Source organism: Gallinula chloropus (assembly GCF_964237585.1).
Source record: "Gallinula chloropus genome assembly, chromosome: 3".
NCBI lineage: Eukaryota > Metazoa > Chordata > Aves > Gruiformes > Rallidae > Gallinula > Gallinula chloropus.
In genome coordinates, this window is record NC_140087.1 from 33,202,577 (window position 1) to 33,222,231 (window position 19,655).

A 19,655-nucleotide genomic window follows, 5' to 3' on the forward strand; every position below is an offset into this window, starting at 1 on the left:
TCTTCCACAAGATTTAAAATAATTTATTGATCACAGGATAATTCACTTAAAGGGGAAAACAGTACAAAAAGGAACTAATAATACCTGTAAATCTGAACTAAAGGAGTACAATGCCCAAACTGAAGATTCAGCACAAAAGCTACTTATGATGTTCAGAGATGGTTATGGGGCCTGCACTGTAGGCCTGTGTAGAATGTTTCCTTTCTTTAACACCATTCAGACAAGCTTTCTAAAAAAAACTGTTTAAGCTTTTAATTTAGGTACTCTTCTACCAAAGTTGTTTCTAAGTGCTTTTCCTAACTCACTTACTTCCAATGCTTTCTAAACTGATATTTAGTTTCAGTCTACTAAATTGATATTTAGACACAAACAAAGCAGGTTTCATGCACTTAAAACTGCTGTAGAAACCAGAGAGAGCTATAATTATGCAGCATTATGAATTAGAGACTCTCATATAATTTTCAAACTCCCATTTCCAAAGTGATACTTATTCTCTGTAAGAACAGAAGGTATAAGGATATATGATATCTATTTACTTAATAGCACAATGTAGGATGAGGAAATGCCTCTGATACTGCTCAGGCTGACTGAGAAACTAATCGGTTATGTGGTTAGTGCCTTCTATTTATGCCTGGAATTTTAAACAGCTTTTAGACATATTATACATTTCTGTGTTTTTCTGTGCACAACATGCACTATTTACAGCCTTAACAAGTACAGCCTAACCAAAAGAAAGAGTTTCTGAGATGGAAAAACTACAATGCTCTGAGTACTTACTGACTGCAGGAAGGCAAAAGAAAATATGACACAAAAGCATAAAAACCAAACCCAAAGCAGAAATTCCAAAGTACTATTTTCCCCACAGTTTTTTCTTGCTTGTTTCATTGTGCAAGTTCTTTCAACATACCAATCTGCAACAACCTATTTAAAGTACCTGAAGGAAGAACAATAAAGTTTCAACCAAAAAAAAAAAAAAAAAAAAAAGAGAACCTTTCAGGACTACTTATTCTTCTGAAAGCTTAAAGGAATCCTATAGATCTGTATTACCAGAGTTTATATTCTGCTTTCAGAGCCACCCAACCCTGACTACATGGTGTGACAGGAAAGTTTAGCACATAAGCACAAGATAAACCAGAAAAAGGACACAAGCGAGAGTGACATAATACTATGCAAAGAAACACGAGAAAAAAAAAATGACACACACACCTTTCTTTAGCTTACAGTGCAAAAAATACTCTGAAAAAGGATATTGTAGGTTGCACTAAAGTTGGCTGACAAATAGGTTTCGGTTATCTTTCAAGGTGGCTATAAGAGATGACTGCAAGGTTTTGGGAGTTTGTGTTTTAAAGACAGGAACCTCAACCACAAGTTCTACAGGAAAGACAGGCAAGAAACAGGCAAAAGAGAAACAGAGATGGTCAAATGCACAATCTCAGCAGCACACCGGGTTGCTCTAAGAGAGGCTGTTTTGTAGGGGTGCTTGATAAAAGAGGTTTAGCGATACAGGGTAAGCAATCATTTCCATTTGATTCCTTTTCTTACAGAAGAAAAAAAAGGATGGCTTATATTCTTGTTCTAAGTGTACTCCAAGATACTGGAGGCCATCACTAATTTTAACTGAAATACCCTGTACAAGATTGAATTTTATTTAGATCTCGGATCAAGAAAGACCGCATTAGGAAGTTATTTAGGTCTATAAATTTGTCCACTGTGACTGACATATCTAACAACTCCTTTAAACAAGTAAAACGAGCAATGCTTCAGATAGCTTGTGGCTGAATGACACAGTAAACACCTCAGAAAGCCTCCTACGCTGAAAGGAGAAAGATTTTCATTTACAAGTATTTTTACATTTTATATTATTATAATAATGTCTGGCAGACCTAATAGATTAGCACTAGATGAACATTTAGAGTACAGCCCAAAGACACCAAGTGTGATAACAGAACGAAGACATAAAGGAAAATGATTTACCTCTCAAGTTAATGGCAGCATTCAGTATAGAACCTATAACTTCTCTTAGAGTATTTTGGCCCCATAGGGCTATAGTATATTTACATTTGGGATATGAAAAAAAAACCTATGAACATGTATGCTAACATATTTATAGCACATCTGAATATATTCAAGGCATATGAGCAGTGCAGAATTTGCATTTAAATAGATGATATGTCACAGTATGAAATGGATTTTCAATATCACTTAAAAATACTAAGTTTAAGAAACTTTAAGAAACAATTTTACTACTACTTTGCATAAAGCAGGCATACGTTCTGTTATGATAACCAGTTTGAATGAGTAAAAAATCAAGATGAGATTTAAAAATACCAAAGTTGGAAAGAATGAGAAAATTTTCTGCATCTGGTAGGTGATCACTTTCTGCAAAATAACTTCCCCTCAACCATTCTCTTCTCATTAGATCTATAGACAGTGCTTTACATGTTCAGAAACCGAGCTGTGCAAAAGAAAACATCCATTTTTCTCATAATAAAGATGAGTGGATTTAACCTTTTGAGTCCACAGATGCTGCAGTGCCTGCAGAAGGGATTTCTCTGCCATACTGCAACAGTTCAACTTGTTCCCATATTCCCAAACAATTAGGTGAAAATAATACATGTGTAAACTTACTGAAGTGGGACTTTTTCCACTTTTTTCTTTCTCTTTTCCAACTTTTCCAGCATCCCATTTTTCTGCATTGATATCTGCTTCATTCCATTCTGGCCAAATAGGAAACCTCCATGGAGCATCTACATGGGACCACACAGGTAGTCTGGGAAGCAAACAAAGGTATGAATAAAAATACACAGTACATTAGGAAATGGTAGTAAGAAGCAGCTGGGAGGGGACATAGCCAGGACAACCGACCTAAAACAGCCAAATGGATATGCCATACCATATGACTTCATGTTCTCTATACAGCTTGGGGGTTGGCTGGGAGGTGGCACAGCTCAGGAATTCAGCGGTGGCTCCGGGTGGTAAGCAGTCATCACTGGTTTTGTATAGTCTTCTCTAATTATTATTACTACTAGCATCATCTTTTTCTATCCTATTAAACTGTCTTTATCTCAAACCAGAAGTTTTCTTTTTATTTTGATGCTCTCCCCCATCCCACTGTGGTGGGAGGGAGGGAGTGAACCAGCTGCTGGACAGGTCAGACCATGAGAGTAAGGAAAGCGCAGGACCACTGCTTAACAGGGCAGAGAACCTAGCAGAAAAGGACACAGGAAAGGCAAAGATTCTCAATGACCTTTTGTGTAATGGATTTTGTTGGCAAATTTGGCTCTCAGACTTCCCAGTCCATGAGTCTCCTAATAGTCTGCGGGTGTAAAGCATTATCTACAGTACAGGAAGGCAGTTAGGAGGCACTTAAGCCAAATGGACACAAACAGGTCCACAAGACTAGTTGGAATGTGAGCAAAGATATCGGGGAATCTGCCTGGAGTCACTCCAAGGCTCCTGTCAACCACATTTAAAAGAGCATGGCAGTGAGGCAAGCTTTCTGATGACTGGAAACAGGCAAACATCACAACCATCTTCAAAAAAGGTAAGAAGGAATATCCAGGCAACTACAGTGCTTAGAGACACTTTAAGCTCAAATGGGCATGGACTTCAGCAACCTGTTCTAAGCTGGCTCTCTTTGAGCAGGGTGTTGGTCTAGACTTCCAGAGGCACCTTTCCATCCACGTTTTTCTGTGATTCCATAATCGTTTGCTGTCAGCAATAATGAGGACAAAGAGATGGGGGAAAATAAAGGTTTTTTTTTTCCCTGTCTAGAAAATAACTACATTCATCCACACTACCAGTAACTCTCACTGGAAGATAGCTGTGCAAATTTAGTACCATCTGTGCCTTCTGCTGTGCAAATAAAAAAAATATATAGCTTCTACCACCCTAACTGGAAGAAAGATGTATTCTCTGGAGTGATACCTTGCTTCACTTTCTCATCTTTGTCACCTCAGTGATCTGTTAATTACTCTATCATGTTTGATCTTTCATTAAGGATATAATTTTTTTCTCCAGCACTGTCTTGAAGACTTAAATGATGCCTCGTTCTGTATGAAATAATACTTAAACAATTCAAAACCCTGAAGTGTTTATTAGTTTCTTTGGACTACGAGGAATGTCTGTATCAGTTCCAGTTGTTGTAAAAAATCTGCCATATGTGCACTGACTACATGTGAAGAACAAATAAAAATAGAATACTAGCTGTACCAACAGCTTCAACACTTATAACCAATTTTGAAACTTTGGCCCTTTCAACATTGAATTAAATACAAGTCCCGGCAGCTTCCTACATATACTTGTAGGCAAAAAACAACAAGGTTAAGATTCTTACTTTTTCTACTTTTTTCTTATTTCACATTACATATGAATGACACATGTAGAAATTTTAAATATTTACGGACTACAAAAAAATTTGTATCCCCCACCCCCGAAGTTTGCATTTGCTCTTTTAAATATTTATAGAGAAGCATGGACTTTTCACATAATGATGATGATAATAAAGACATTCTGAATCCATTCCCAAAGATGATTAAATAATAATTGAAATAATTGCTGTAGAATTTCTGACTGCTTTGGGACAATAATGGCATAATAAAAAAGCATACTTTTACAAAACAACAATGCATTATGAAAAGACTTCCTAGCTTACTATCACACAAAGACAAAAAATTACTTTTCCCATAACTGAATACCCTCAACACTGACAATGTGGAAGATATGGAAACCATGACATCTATCACAGAGATGTCTAAACTAAGACAAATGTTCCTGCTTCTCAAAAAGGATGATTCAGTAAGATTTCGGAATCATTCATAAAAAAGTGCAGCTTAATTGAGCTCCAAACATAAATATGTCCATGGCTGAACTTTGGAGTACACAAAAAAAAAAAATGCCCCGTATTTATGACTTCTGCAGGGTTTCTGGTTAGTTATTTGCATATCAGTATATCCAATCTTTTATATTCTTTCTGCAATCCTTGTAATTTCTTATGACACAGGCTACAAAGATGATGATTTTTGACACTGAAAATATCAATTTTTTTAGCTAAAAAACTTTTCAGATTCTGTTTTCAGTAAGGTTTTATTTATGTCTATTAAACCTACTTAAGTATCAAAGTTGAAGATTGGTTTAACATTATCGTTCTAAAAATCAATATGGAGGGTCTCGAGAACTTCGGATGCAGCACTGGGATCTCTGAGGATTGAGATGCAAAATTATTAACTTAATGAGTTGCTACTCAGCAGCTGAGCTCAGTTACTATCTATGCATCTGTTCTTAGCTAATTTCAGCTGTGGAGTAAAACATGTTTGCTTAAAGCACATTTTTGAGGATCAAAGGACTGAGAAGAGTTGGTGTTACAGACACCTGTTTAAACAAACCAGCCATTTCATTTGCAATATGATACGTTTACATGGTATGGTATGATTAGGTACTTATATGCCAGCCTTTCTGGAGATGCAATGATTGTGAGTTTAGTCTTCATTTGATTCACTCTATTAAGAATGTGTTTATCTCCACAGCAGGGCATCTGTTGCTAAGTAACTGCCAACAGGCCATCACTTCATCCCATCTTAGTGCTCCCTGTAGGTGTTTTTAATGGTCACCAACATTACCTGTGACATGTTTTAAAGAATAAAAAATAAGCAGTGAATCTGATCATAACAATATCCCAACAGAAACCAAAATCTATTTGATGCTTATAGGTCTCACCTTGTTCTCTGGAGAGTGTTGCCAATCTTTTATTTTACATTAAATACTATCTACTGTCTCCATGAAATTCCTGCAACCATTACACTGTACAGCTTTCAAAGCCCAGAAAATAATTCTATTAACGTGTGTCTGATGTCACACTGCCTGCCATTCTTGGGGCAGCCAATAATTAATCTAAAATATTCAGTACTGGGACATGATATTCACTGACCTGCCAGATATTAGATACCTAAACGAGTATCAGAGCTGAAACTTTTATCCTTCTTTCCTCCTTCCACTCCCTCGGATTCTCTGAACTCCTCTGTATGTACAGAAGAGCAATCTGAAGGAAGAGACTGGAGTGAGGAATCTCACATCTCATATTTCCCATTGGATACCAACGTTGGGACACAGGGAGATGAGAATTTTGGACTTTTTCCACTTACCTTTCCCTTGGATTGTTTGAGAGTCAGAAGAAAATGTCTGGCCCCAGTAAAGGCTTTTATATTAGGAAAGCAAGGACAGAGAACAAACAGATGGCTCAGCTTCTCTTCCAAACATATCCTGGGGAGAAGGTACTTAACTTTTTCCCCTTAATCCCTTCAGAGCTCAAAGACAAAAGGCCCCTTTGAAGACCTTCTCTATGGTAGAGAATTCTTTTAAAGTCTGATGTTGAAAGAGTTTTTCAAAAGTAGCATCTGAATATTAGAAACGCACAGCAGAAACCATGGCAGCACTCAAGTTACTAAGAAACTGGAAAGGATAGGAAAACACTTAACCAAGTATCAGCAACTGTTGCAAAATGATTTGCTCTTTTTCTTCAAACCTAGTGCCATTCTTCACAAGAATGAACAGAATGAGTTATTATCAGACAACTTAATAAGCAGCCAACCCAATACAGTCTTCTCTTCATTATTAATATAGTCAACAGCAATTAAATAAAAGCAAATATGTATGTGTTGTGTACAGTAACTTACCATTATCTCAGACACTGGAGCCAAAAAAAAAGGCCTCCCCAAAGAAGAAAATTACTCCAGTCTAAATGTTCAGAGCTCTCATGGTTGAGGAGAGACTCAAGCCAGGGAGGCAGTTCAGGTACAACGAGCAGAACAAATACTTTTAGAACACCTAAGATGCAGTGACAGCTGCCTGCAAACCCCATGACAACAGGGTTTGTCATTTCACTTTTTTGTACTGGGGTAGGATTTCTTCTTCAAAGAGCACAGAGGGCTTTCTGCGTGAAACAAGATCTAACTGGAAAATGAAAGTGATGATAGGAAGAAAAGATTAATTAATAAAAGATTAGTTACTGATTATTTTTAAAGGCTTCTGCAATTTGGATCACTACTTTCAAGTGTAGCATTCTCATTTCTAAATGTAGAGGACATCCCCAGAAGCATCAGATGAGACAAACTAACAGACTACAGTAACTATTTCAAATACTTGTGCACATCTGCTAAGAGAGAACAGCCACCTAGATACACATTTAGCCTTACCACCTAGAAGTCCACAAGCTTTCTTATTTTTACTTCCCAGCACATTAATAGGAGGCAAGATTTTCATTCTTGATATACTTTCCAGGTTACAGAAGGAAAACAACCCACCAAACTATAAGCCAAATCCCTTGCCCAAATTGTAGGCAGCACTGTTTTGTGGGCATAATTTCAAAGAACAAATAAGGGAAACAGTGACCTAGAAGCACTGTTGATTTAAATTTTTTTTTTTCTTAAGTCTGCTCTCCTTATTTTCACCCTTATTCCTTTTCCTGATACCACCTGATTTTTAGTCTTTATAATTCTAAAATTGCAGCTGACTTTGAATATCTTCCTCAAAAAGTTTGGATCAGCTCTCATGGACACACTTGTCACAGTTCAGGCCCCACCAGCAGCTGAGCACCAGGTGCTGCTGGCTTCCCCCTCCACATCTGCCAGTGGAACAGGGAGAACACAGGGTCAGAAGCACACAAAGGTTGAGATAGGGCAGTTTGCTAGGACAATACTGGGAGAGGGGAGGAAGAACACCAGGACAGAACACACAACAATAACACAGAGCACTTACCAACCCTGCACCAACCAACCCTCTTCCCACACTTACCCTATCCTAGAGCCATACAGAACCACCCCTCTCCACCTGGACCCATTTTATAGGGGCATGACATCAGGTGGTGTGGGAACACCCTTGGCCAGCTCGGCTCACCTGTGCTGGCTCCTCAGGACAGTTAACTCTGGCCTGGCCCAAACCATCATTTCAGACTTTTGCTGAATTGATCCACTCACACCACCTGTAATCTTTTACTATATAAAAATTCAAACTGACAAGTCAGAAATTTAATATAAAAAGCAGAATAGAGTATTAGGCTGGTTCCACGTGTTATACAAAAAAGATGAAAATGCATTCAAAAAACTGGTGACAAATACAGTGATACGGCAACTGAATATTTCATATAGATCACAACAGATCTGTTTTATCTTGTGTGACTAAATTTTATCAAAGGTAAAACATTTTTTCATGTCTTTTTGGAGGAATTAATGTGAAATCCAACCTTCATGCTCACAGCATGCTCATGAACAGTGGTAGAATTGTGGACTCTTTTAAACTCCTATTTTTACATTCCAGGAAGAAGAATAGTTTTTATTGTATAAGCTGTCCTTAATAAATGGCTCAAAGATGGAAGCAAAATCAGGTTAGGTTACCAACTTGGGAAAGAATAGCATGGATACTGCTGCTCCCAAAGGCAGCACGTTTCAGGGCTCTGCAGCCTGAGAGCCATGCTGGAAAATCTCAGCTTGCTGTTTTCAGTGCCAAGAGCCAGCTGTAGTAAAAATTCTCAGCTCTTAATTCTATGGAGCCAAAGGACTCCTCTCAAAAAGCTTTTAATATGGAATGGAAAAAAAATGTTATGTATTTGAAAAACACTCTTGATAACAGAATGTATCAGATGGCCTAGAAATCAATTTGTTTGCCAGCTTTTCATATTCTACCACACTGAAAGTCACTTAGACTTTTAAAAGACATCCTTCAAAAATATGTATTTTTAATTTACGTTCCCAAGAGTGGAACACTGAAGATTAATCCCAAGAGATGCCTGCCAAAGCAGAAACCTTGTAATATCTGACTCTTAAATGAGCAGTTTTAATCTACCGAAACAAAGACAGCTTACAGAGGAAGGCTCTATATCCAGTTTCACAGATGAAAATATGATATACCGAGACCTAGCTGGAGTGATAGCAAGGGGCTGGAAAGAGGAATGCATTTTCTGATGATTTTCAGGTGCCAATCTCAGCCAAGAGAAGTGATGTCTGACTGATTGTCCCAAGTTGGTTAACTCTGGGTTGTGCTCCAGGAGGAACTGTAGTCAGCTGGCCTAAATCCTTTATGTTTACCTAGTTTCAAAGAGTGGAGGTTAACAGGCCAAGTAAAAGGAGTACATACTAACACAGGCACCAAGGGGTCCCAGCTGCATGTTGCAGTGTTTCAAATAATCACAGGTCTGAGTGCTAGTAACTCTACGCTGACCAAATTTCTGTTTGATTGATGCATTGTCCTTCCACCTGGCAACAAATGACTACAGGTTATATACTCCTCAATTAACGATACACTTCAAGATCAGAAGCTGTCATTATGACAGATTGATTAAAACCTCTGTTTAAGTACAGTCAAGAAAAGCAAACAAAACAGTAGGACACATTAGAAACAGGATGTCCAATATGTGAAACTGGTATTATGCCACTCAGCATAATCAATTCCATGTCCTTTGCATAAAATACTGGTTTTGGTTCCAGCTGCCCTAGCAATGATCACGGTAACTTTGGAACTTCAGTCACAAGCAACAGTTTAGAGAATGGAGGAATAGCAAAGAAAAAAACATACAAAATACTGAGTAGTGAAGGTAAGAGTGTATCGCAAGGAAAATAATCTAATATAAAACATAGCAAATTTTACAGCTAAAATGAAACACACAAACACTCAGCACATAATTAGCCGTAATTACTCCTTTACACTAGATGCCAATGAGGTGAGAATAACCATCTATAGCTTCTAGACCAGTCTGTCTCAAGCACTACAGACCTCTGTCAAACTCAGGGCAGAAAAGGAAAAGGAATGTGCCACTCGGGGGATCTTATGAGTGAGAAACCACTAACAGCACAGTCACAGAGCATCATCCACTCTTGCTCTCCTTGTTCTTCAAGGCAGGAAGCTGAGGATCTCTTTCCAAATTTTTGTTTAATGTACCTGATTCAAAGAGGGAATCTGAAGGCATGTTTCCCCATACAATTGTATAGCACTGTAGAAATTATACAACCAGTAATTCTCCCAGTATTTCCTGGTAAAAAGACTGAGCTGGCCTTGGTTTCAGCTATAAGAATGCCGGGACGATTGCAGCACCTTTTTCCACACTGGAGTTTGGTACTCAAGCATCTTTTAAGAACACAGCTTGTGCTTTACTCCATTCTTCAGTGTTTCTTCCTTGGTGGCTTCTGTAAAATCCTTTTGTACCTTCTGTAAAAACGTTTTATACCTTTTGTGTGGCACCCGGGTCATTAAGAACTAAAAATCTGAGGATAAGCAGAGCACATCACTACTTCTGTGGATTTAGGTCGATTCATTTACAAAGCACTTAGCATGCACTGATCAGGAAATCCCATTTCTTCAGTTGTGGTTACACAGAGCTCTCAGAAGAAACTAAAGACCTTTATGCTTAAGTAGATGAATAATCCATGGCAGTTTTCTAACATGATATTTTAAGAATGCTTTCCAGTTTCAAAGCACTATTATTATTATTTTTCTTTGACTGTTCTTTTTCTGCTATATAGTTCTGCTGACAGCTGCTTTTTCTCTAGTACACTGCTCACTGTAGTAGAAGTCTAGATGACAATCGCACAGACTGGTTGATTTCATGCCCAAGAGTCCACGAAGTTTGAAATCTACAGATCAGGGTAGGCTGAGCTCTCAAGGGTTCCTCTTTTTTTTTAATTAGAATTAACTAGGAAAACTAATTTGAAAACGTAATTTCCTAATTAAATATAGTTAATCAAAATTTCAGCTTAATTGGTTGGCTTATATGCGATTTTAATAAGTTACTCATATTTACTTGGGAAAGAACCCACTGTCTCACCACAAAGCATGAAACTAATAGAAGTTAGAGACAGAAGAAAAGGGAAAAGAAGTACTAACAAACTGACTATACGGACTGAAGTTGTACTGTGGTTACACACTGAAACTTTTCAACATCTGAAGCACAGGTGCTGAAAGCGAAATCTTCACCTTTCTGGCCAGAAAATGCTAGCATTAAAAATTCTTTATTTGTCTAACAAAAATGCTGGCCTTGGACATAGGGTTATATACAAAACATATAGGCAATAAAATACACTAAATGAAAACCAGCTATTTTATGCTCAAGGAAGACAATGCAAACTCTCCAGGACTGTGTCTTGTTATTTTTTAGATTAAAAGATAGGTATTAGTACAACAGTACAGTAAAAGAGTTTGCAGATACATATTGATGCAATAACTTCTGAAGAACAACTCCAAACCAAAAAATTTCACCCAGATTGAACCTAAAATCATAACATATTTATCATAGAATCATAGACTGGTTTGTGTTGGAAGGGACCTTAAGATTACCTTGTTCCAACCGCCACCCTGCCATGGGCAGAGACCTCCTCCACTAGACCAACCCCGCCCTGAGCACTGCCAGGGAGGGGGCAGCCACAGCTGCTCTGGGCATGATCCACTAGCATTGCTGTGTCTGGGGAAGGGGTGCACGTGTGTGGTGGTACCATTTGCTCACTGTTTCAGATGGTTGAATTTTAAGCTACACAGATGCTTCTCCATTCACTTCTGCCACTGGATGTCCTGAAATCCCATCCCATTACAGATTTATGTTGCTTCTGAATTAATTGAGAACAGGAAAAGCCTTGTCATATTGGTCATGCAGAAAGCCAATGAACCTTTCCAAAAGGCTCTGGACCATTCAAAACAGAATTCTGTTCATTTTAGGAGTGATTGCAATTAACAGCCTGCTAAATGAGGCTGTGATCTCAAAACACCTGTTCCTCAGGATTGTCAGCCCAGCAGCTGCAAACTGGAAATGAACAACTGCTGCAGCTCAAGATATACCACTGCTCACTCCGACCCCGGTGAAGCCCTTCCTGGCTTTGGTGAGGCTTGTGCTTAAGAAGGATCTGAACTGAGATAATTGAGATAGAAGAACCTCCTGCATATTCCAAAGGACTAAAATCCTTTGTAGTAGGGGTATATTCTGGAATACATGACCAGTTAAATTGTGTTCCTGATAACCCAAGCCCTAAATAAGATTTTTGTTTGTGCTGGCAGATGCTGATGACTCAAGTTTAATGCAGAAGATTTGGCTTGATGCTACAGAGTTTCTTCAATTTAATTTTAAAAACATTTTAACTCATCCATTCTTACTCACCAAAATCCATCAGTACTGACAAAGACATCAATTTCTACTCATAGAATCACAGAATGGTTTGGGTTGAAAGGGACCTTTAAAGGTCATCTAGTCCAATCCCTCTGCAATGTGCAGGGACATCTTCAACTAGATCAGGTTCCTCAGCGCCCCTTCCAACCTGACCTTCAATGTTTCCAGGGATGGGGCGTTTACCACCTTTCTGGGCAGCCTGTTCCAGGGCTTCACCATCATCACTCTAAACATTTTCTTCATTATAATCTAGGCTGAATCTACCCTCTTTTAGTTTAAAACCATTACCCCTTTTCCCATTGCAACAGGCCCTACTAAAAATTCACCATTCATTATAGTCATTGAAAATCAGATTCTCAGTAGCCTCTAATAGTGTAATTAAGGAAAGTCATAAGGACAGCAGCTCTTTTGAGCTCTTCAGCCTGTCATCTCTAGCAACTGCCTCGCTCCTGAAGGGAACTGCTACCTAATTAGAAAGCAGTAATGAAGACAGACCCACTGGAGCATCCTGCAGAGACCTATGCTTAGTGAGTCAAAAGGAATTTTCCTGCCTTCTCCATATGCTTCTGAGGTCCCACTCGAGCACCACAACATATCAACCAGTAATCACCATTAATTTTCTACAGTTTAGATGTACTAAGCTGACTGTGGTAAGCATTTACAGGGGAAAAAAAGCCTAATCTCACTAGAAATCAAGGAAAAATAATTTTAAGTTCAGCAAAACCTATTTTCCAGCTGTTTGTACCCATTACTCTCAGAGGGCTTCTGCATTAATGTAATTTACAAGATTTGAAATCATAACTCTGTAATTCTTGTTGTAAGCATCAACAGCTCTCAGGACTTTAAAAAAAACCCCAACCTTAAAAACTATTAGTCTCTTTTATTTTTTATAGTATTGATATTTCTATCATTGAAGGCAAAAAAAAACCCCAAAACCCACCAAAACCAAACAGGTAGCATTTACTATCAGAAAGACAATATTAGACAAAATACAAAACATTTTTGACATTTTTATCTGTGAGATTGCAAGTTGTATTCAAAAATAAAACACAGATCATCAGGGAAAACCAACCTTGCAATTACCACAGAATACTAAACTGACAGGACAACATTTTCTCAGGGAGCCTGCAAACTTCCATTCCTCTTTCTGGTACAGGGATAGTAACACTACTTAAGTTCTCATAGACTTACAGAGAATTTGTACACTATTAGGTGTTTCTGTCTCACAGACACCCTGAACAAGCTGGGTATCAGAATGAATGTAAAAAGGACATATCTAATGAGTAATTGCCATTATCTCCAGTGAACACAGTTCCCATCCTACAGTGTGTGTGTGTGTCTATGTGTAAGATTTACTTCTAATCCCCACATCTCACTAAAAGAAAAAAGACTTGGTAAACTGGCTTTGATAAACCATTTATGATCATTACTAACACTTCCCCATTATTAGGAGAAAATCATTATCTGAGGAAACAGAGCAATCGCTACAACTCAGGGACTGCCAAACAAAATGAGGACTATGTCACAGGGTCACACAGTACAGTTGTTTTCTCACCATTTTTAGCATTTTTTTCCACAGTTATAAATACTAAGAGCAGCAGTAGTAATTATTTATCCCAGAGTAGACTCCTGCAGAATCAGCTTGGTACTGTGCTGATTTTTCTTGACAACAATGATACAGAGCTAGCCTTAAATCAGGAAACTGACAATTTTCTGCATTTGGGGGCTAGAATTGTATTTTCTGGTACAGGAATAAATTTTGCATTTTCTTCTCATGGACCTGCAAACACAGAATATCTTTACTGTAATATAGATATTCCTTCCTATACAGTATCTTTCCATGTCAAATAAAGAAGAAGCATGTCAATGTGTCTGCTATCAACTGCAGTCTCATCATTCCGACAACACAAATCCTATGACAAAGGGGAAAGCACTTTAGAAGTAATATTGAAAATTGAAAAATTAAACCTAGCCTCCATTTTGCATAAATCACAGTCTGTAGTTCCAATTTTTGACTATAAGTCTGATCCAAATAAAAAGTTCCCTGTAGACTTTAGCAGGCTGTAGCTCAAGACTAGTTGCTTATTCTCTCCACAGAAATCCTGTAGTTTATAGCAGTGATAGCCAGTGGGGTGTGCACACAAGGGAGAAAATATTAGAAATTCAGTAGTGCATGAATATAATTTATAAATATAAACAGATATATTGGTGGGGATGAGTGTGCTCAAAAATATTTTACAGATAGAGTTGCATGATCAAAAAAGTTTGGAGACCACTGGCATATAGCATGACTAAAGAAAAATTTTTCAATGCTTCAGTTCTTTCTGAGGGACCTAGAATACTAAAATATCTTTTTAATATATGGTTCGGGGTATAAATTCCAATCCATCTGGGAAGCACGAACAAGCAAGAAGAAAGGCAATTTGAGATGTCAACAGAGTTCTTAAGAGTAAACTTCCAGCCCCAGTGTGTTCAGTTCCCAAATATCAACAATTTTCACTGATATCAGCAAAATCGTATTTTCACACAGATCTGTCAAGACACTATCAAGATGCGTGGGGGGTTTCAGCAGGATGAAGACCTTACGGCAACTAAACACTGTAGAACAGAGCCTTTAATCCACTCAGAAAGCACTTCCAACATACAGAGCAGAACAGGATGATTGAAAGCGTAGCAAGCACTGAAGTCAGATTTTTCACTATCTTACAGTATCATTCTCTACTGTTTGATGAGAAAATGAGGCTGCTTTTTCTGCAAAATTTTTGCTTCAAGACAAAAATATATTTATGCAAAAGTTTAAAATAAGCTGTCACTAGCTTTCCCTGATTTAAATTCATTATCAGTAGATATAATGAACTTCAGCTCAATAGCTGCTAAAGTAAAATATTTCCTGATAGCTTAAACAAGGCGGTTAATTGGGTCAGTTGCTGAACTTGGCAAGATGTCCATTGACCTAAACCAACATTTTTTCATCCATCCAAAAGGCCTTAATAATATTTCAGAATGATAAAAAGCAAGTAGGGATGGGCTAGTTGGAGTTGCTGAGCTGCTGTAACTTTAAATCTATCTTTTTTTTCTATCACAGATTACCTGGTTTTGTCTTTTACATTACCAGCATTTCTGGGAATTGTATTTCTTAACACAAATACTATTTGAAACTAGCACAAACACAGGTAGTTCTGTAAACTGAAAGGTGCTACATTTTTTATTTTTTTTTTAAAAAAGGTCACTTCCTCTCTTCACATGCCTGAATATTGCTGAGATGATGTCACATGGAAATATATACAGCACATACAGAGAAACATCTAGACTCTTACTGCCAAGAACTGGTCCTTACAACAAGTGCACTCTGTATCACCGTGGCAGAGCAGACAAACTCAAAACACATGCTACAGTTTAAACATCTGTTACAGGCTTAATAAAAAAAATAACATAAGCTCTATATTCTATGTTCTCAAGGTCCTGTTATTTCAACCATCAGGATATTGTAACAGTTTCTTCCATAGCCTAGTAAGGCAAGTCACTGTACCAACATCAAGACATCTTCAAGGTACTATATTTTATGTAAAATAGCTTTAGTAAAGTGAGTAGATCATCCCATGGTCTGATTCTTAGCTAATGTTTGTTTAACATTGTCATATACTAGACATTAGGTCCAATGCACTTAGTTGATAATTGTGACCAAGAGGTAAATCATGTCTCTCGTCCCTTAGGTCCAACATGAGATTTCAAATGGAATGCAAGTGTGGCTCCTGATTGCATTTCGTAGCTTTTTCCATAAAAGTTAATGGTATTCAAATTGTTTGCAACTAGATATTCTCAACTTGACAGTGCAAAACCAACTTTCTAATCTGATTTATCCATAATGGGGTCATTTTATAAAGCCTGTAGTAGACATGCACTAAAGAAAAAGATCTAGAAAAGTACAGCTCTAGATAATCTCATGCAAATGACTCATTGCACAAGAATGATTATTTTTGCAAGTTATGATGCATGATCTAGGACAGAATTAAAAATTTTACTATGTAAAGAGTACATATTTTCAGATTTTCCAAAATTTAATGGAACAGCTAAAAACTTCTCACAGTGAAAGACTGCCCATTAGGAGACAAGACCTGAAATACAGGAAAATCCTTGGGATGACAGCCCCTTCAATTTCATACATTGGAAAGTAATGCTCCAACACTGCTACAAAATAAAAGTGTCCCTGACAGCTTAGATATCATCAGAAAAAGTTTTATTTACTGCTTGAAGCTGAGGCCAAAACAAATAAAAAAGTTACTAAGCAAAAGAATGCAGTGAGGAGAAGGGAGGAATTAGAGACATTGGCTGCCCTCAACAACAGAAAAAGTTATCAATATGGGAATCAAGGTGTGAAATATGAAGGAGAAATAAAGAAACTACTTTGTAGAAAAGGCTGGGTAACTGGATATGAAAAAAGAACAAAGGGGCATTTGAAGATTGCTTTCAAGAGAAAAACAGGTGATACAACTGAAACCTTTCTTTACGGCAGGAAAAAGAAAAGGGCACAACCACATACATCAGACACGCTTTTCATCTGAGTCCTGCCAGCGTTTGTGCACGCAGGCTTACGCACTTGAGGATGAGAAAGCTGCTCAAAACATCGAAACAGAAGCTGCAGGTCAAAGCAGCAACAGTGAAAGGCAGTCAATGTTTTCTATTTACTCGTTTGTCTGTGCAGGGAGAGATATGCATTTCCACAGAAATAAGCAAATTCCTACTAAATACCCAGCAAATAGTGAATAATTTTAAAACATCTCCAGAGATGCTATTTATACAGAAATACTTAAGAAATTAATAGGAAGAATGATTATTTGTTTTATACTTAAATTCCCCAGATTCATTCTGCCCTAAGGCAAACATTCAAGGCATTGGGAATCGTGTTTCCCTTCTCTAAGTGAAACTGATGGGCTACAAGAGTCATTAGCCATTTTGACCTGAAAACTTCAGCTAGCTTAGTTCCTCTACCTGATGAAAACAGGGCACTTATTGCTGAGATTACTGTCCCAATTCACAGCTTCGAGGTTCTTTCAAACACAAACAACTCTTTCAGTGAACACTTCACTTCTGCCCACTCCTGACCATAAGTCAAATATATCAGACCATGTGTCTGACCTCGAGTTGTGGCCAACATGCTGCCCCTCATGCTCAGGAACAGCCAAGTTGCAAAGCTGCCTGCCCAGCATACCACGTACACCATGACCTTCTTGTTCCTATTGCTCTCCTCAAGACCCAAGGCACCCTGCCCACTCCAGACCAGATGCGGTACGACACACGCAACATCATTTTGGTGGGATGATGCTACTGGATGGGCGCAGAAGAAATACTGTAGGAAGAAGAAAGTACAACTTCCACGCTGAGCTGGGCCTCCAAGTTTAAACAAAGAAGAATTAAAAAAACCCACTCACTAAAACCCACCTTGTCTACTGAAACCACCTTTAATTAGGCATCCACGTGAGCATGTAAACTTTCTTGGTGCAAGTTATTATTATTTTCTGTGCTTATGAGGCCCTATCTGGAGTACTGTGTCCAGATCTGGGGCTTCCAGTACAAGAAAGGTGTGGAACTGTTGGAGAAGGTTCAGAGAAGGCCAAGAAGATGATTAGAGGGCTGGAGCACCTTCCCTACAAAGAGAGGCTGAGGGAGCTGGGCTTGTTCAGCCTACAGAAAAGAAGGCTGCGGGGGTACCTCATTGCAGCCTTCCAGTACCTGAAGGGAGCTTATAAACAGGAGGGGAATCAACTTTTTGAAAGGGTAGACAATGGCAAGACAAGGGGAAATGGACTAAAGCTAAAGGAGGGGACGTTTAGATTATTTATCAGGGGAAGTTCTTTACAGAGAGAGTGGTACGGTGCTGGAACAGGCTGCCCAGAGAGGTGGCAGATGCCTGGTCCCTGGAGGTGGGCAGGTTGGATGGGGCCCTGGGAAACCTTGCGTAGATCCGGGCCATAGCGGGGGGGTGTGGAACTCGATGATCCTTGGGATCCCTTCCAACCCAGACCATTCTATGATTCTATTGCACACATGGGACTATGGCCAAGCTACCTATGCCCAGCGGGTGCCACAGCCGACAGGGCCGAGATAGGGCAGCGTGAGCAGCGGAAGGCGGCACCGTTCCGCAGCAAGGGGCTCTGCCTCGCCCTGTCCCGCCGGCGGCGGGCTCCAACGGCCACACGGGCTTGAGGAAGGGGACCCGCAGCCGGGCACCCTGGGGTGTGTGTCCATCGGCACGCCCGCCTCGCACCCCGTGGCCGGCCGGAGGGGGAAAACCCTTCTCCCACGCCCTCCCGCCTTCCCTCCCGGGGCTCTTACTCTTTGGCGGAGGTGCCCAGCAGCCCGGAGCTGTTACGGCTGCTGAGCTCCTTCTTCTTACTCCCCTTGGAGGCCATGGCCGCGGGTCCCGCCGCGTCCGCCGCGTTGCCGGGCGACCCGGCCCGCCGGAGGGAGCGGCCTCAGCGCCGCCCCGCGGCCCAGGGAGCCTTCGGCCAGTCCACCGCCGGCACTACCCCCGTCCCCCGCGGGAGGAAGAGCCAGCCGGAGACGCGCCGGCAGGTGCCATCGGCCGTTGAGGAGAGCAGGCGACAGCGAGCGAGGGGGCACGTCCCGCGCCCGTCCCCGTCTCGGGGCGGCCGAGCGCCGTTCGAGGGACCGGGGTGCGGTGTCCGGTGTCTCTGCGGGAGAGAGCTTGGCTGGCGAGGCGGTGAAATGCAGCTTTCTGGGCTCAGGCAGCAGCTTCGAGGATCTTTCAGAAGACAATAACGTGAAAGGCTGAAGGCATTTTAAAACCGCGTTTGAGTTATAAATATTCCGATCGCGTGAGTTTCTACTGAACAAGAGCAAGAGTTCAAAGTACCTACTGGAAAGGGTAGTGGGGTTTTATCTCCCGTTTTGTACAAGTACATATAAACCACATGAGAAGGAAGCAAAAAAAAAAAACCCAAACAAAAGGCTTAGTCCTGATCCGGGGGAGATTTTAGCCCTGGAATGTGACAGCATGTATTTTCTGTTTTCATTCCAAGATGATGCAACTAATTAGGCCCTGATAGGAAGCCTGTGATAACCGAGGTGAACGGCGTCCCACCAAGGTCAGACAAAACAAAGATTCATCCGCTGCTTTTGAAGTCAGCAGATAGTTGACTTCAGCTAAACTAAGCAGGCTTTTCCAGACACGTTCCAAAGATTACGTTATTGCCAACAACTCCTATTTCTAGCAGACTCTACCCGGTTTCCCAATCTGCTGCCCGTGATGAGAAATCCATCGTAAAACAGAGCATGCTTATTCTTATTCAAACCAAGTCTTTTTGAAATATAAAAGTCAATGAAAATGCATTTGTCAAATTGCAGGGGGCATGAGTAGATCAAAAGATACGAGGAAAAACATGCAGATGCTGATACATCTAGAGGCTTATTTTAGGCAAATGTCAGATCTTGATTTATATTGAGATGACAGGAGGCCAGATATACACTTCTGAATTTAAAAGTTAAAATTCTTCCA

General features: G+C 39.7%; 1 protein-coding gene across 1 annotated transcript in view; it reads right to left on the minus strand.

Annotated features, from left to right (window-relative positions):
• Positions 1–19,419, minus strand: part of ADGB (androglobin) — a gene marked incomplete at both ends in the record, with an annotated part of 103,665 nt that extends 84,246 nt beyond the window's left edge. Inside the window, 4 exon segments of the mRNA XM_084261049.1 lie at positions 2,629–2,770; positions 18,473–18,612; positions 18,616–18,928; positions 19,382–19,419. Of these exon segments, the coding sequence (XP_084117175.1) occupies positions 2,629–2,770; positions 18,473–18,612; positions 18,616–18,928; positions 19,382–19,419 (633 nt within the window).
• Between the last annotated feature and the right edge of the window lie 236 nt (positions 19,420–19,655).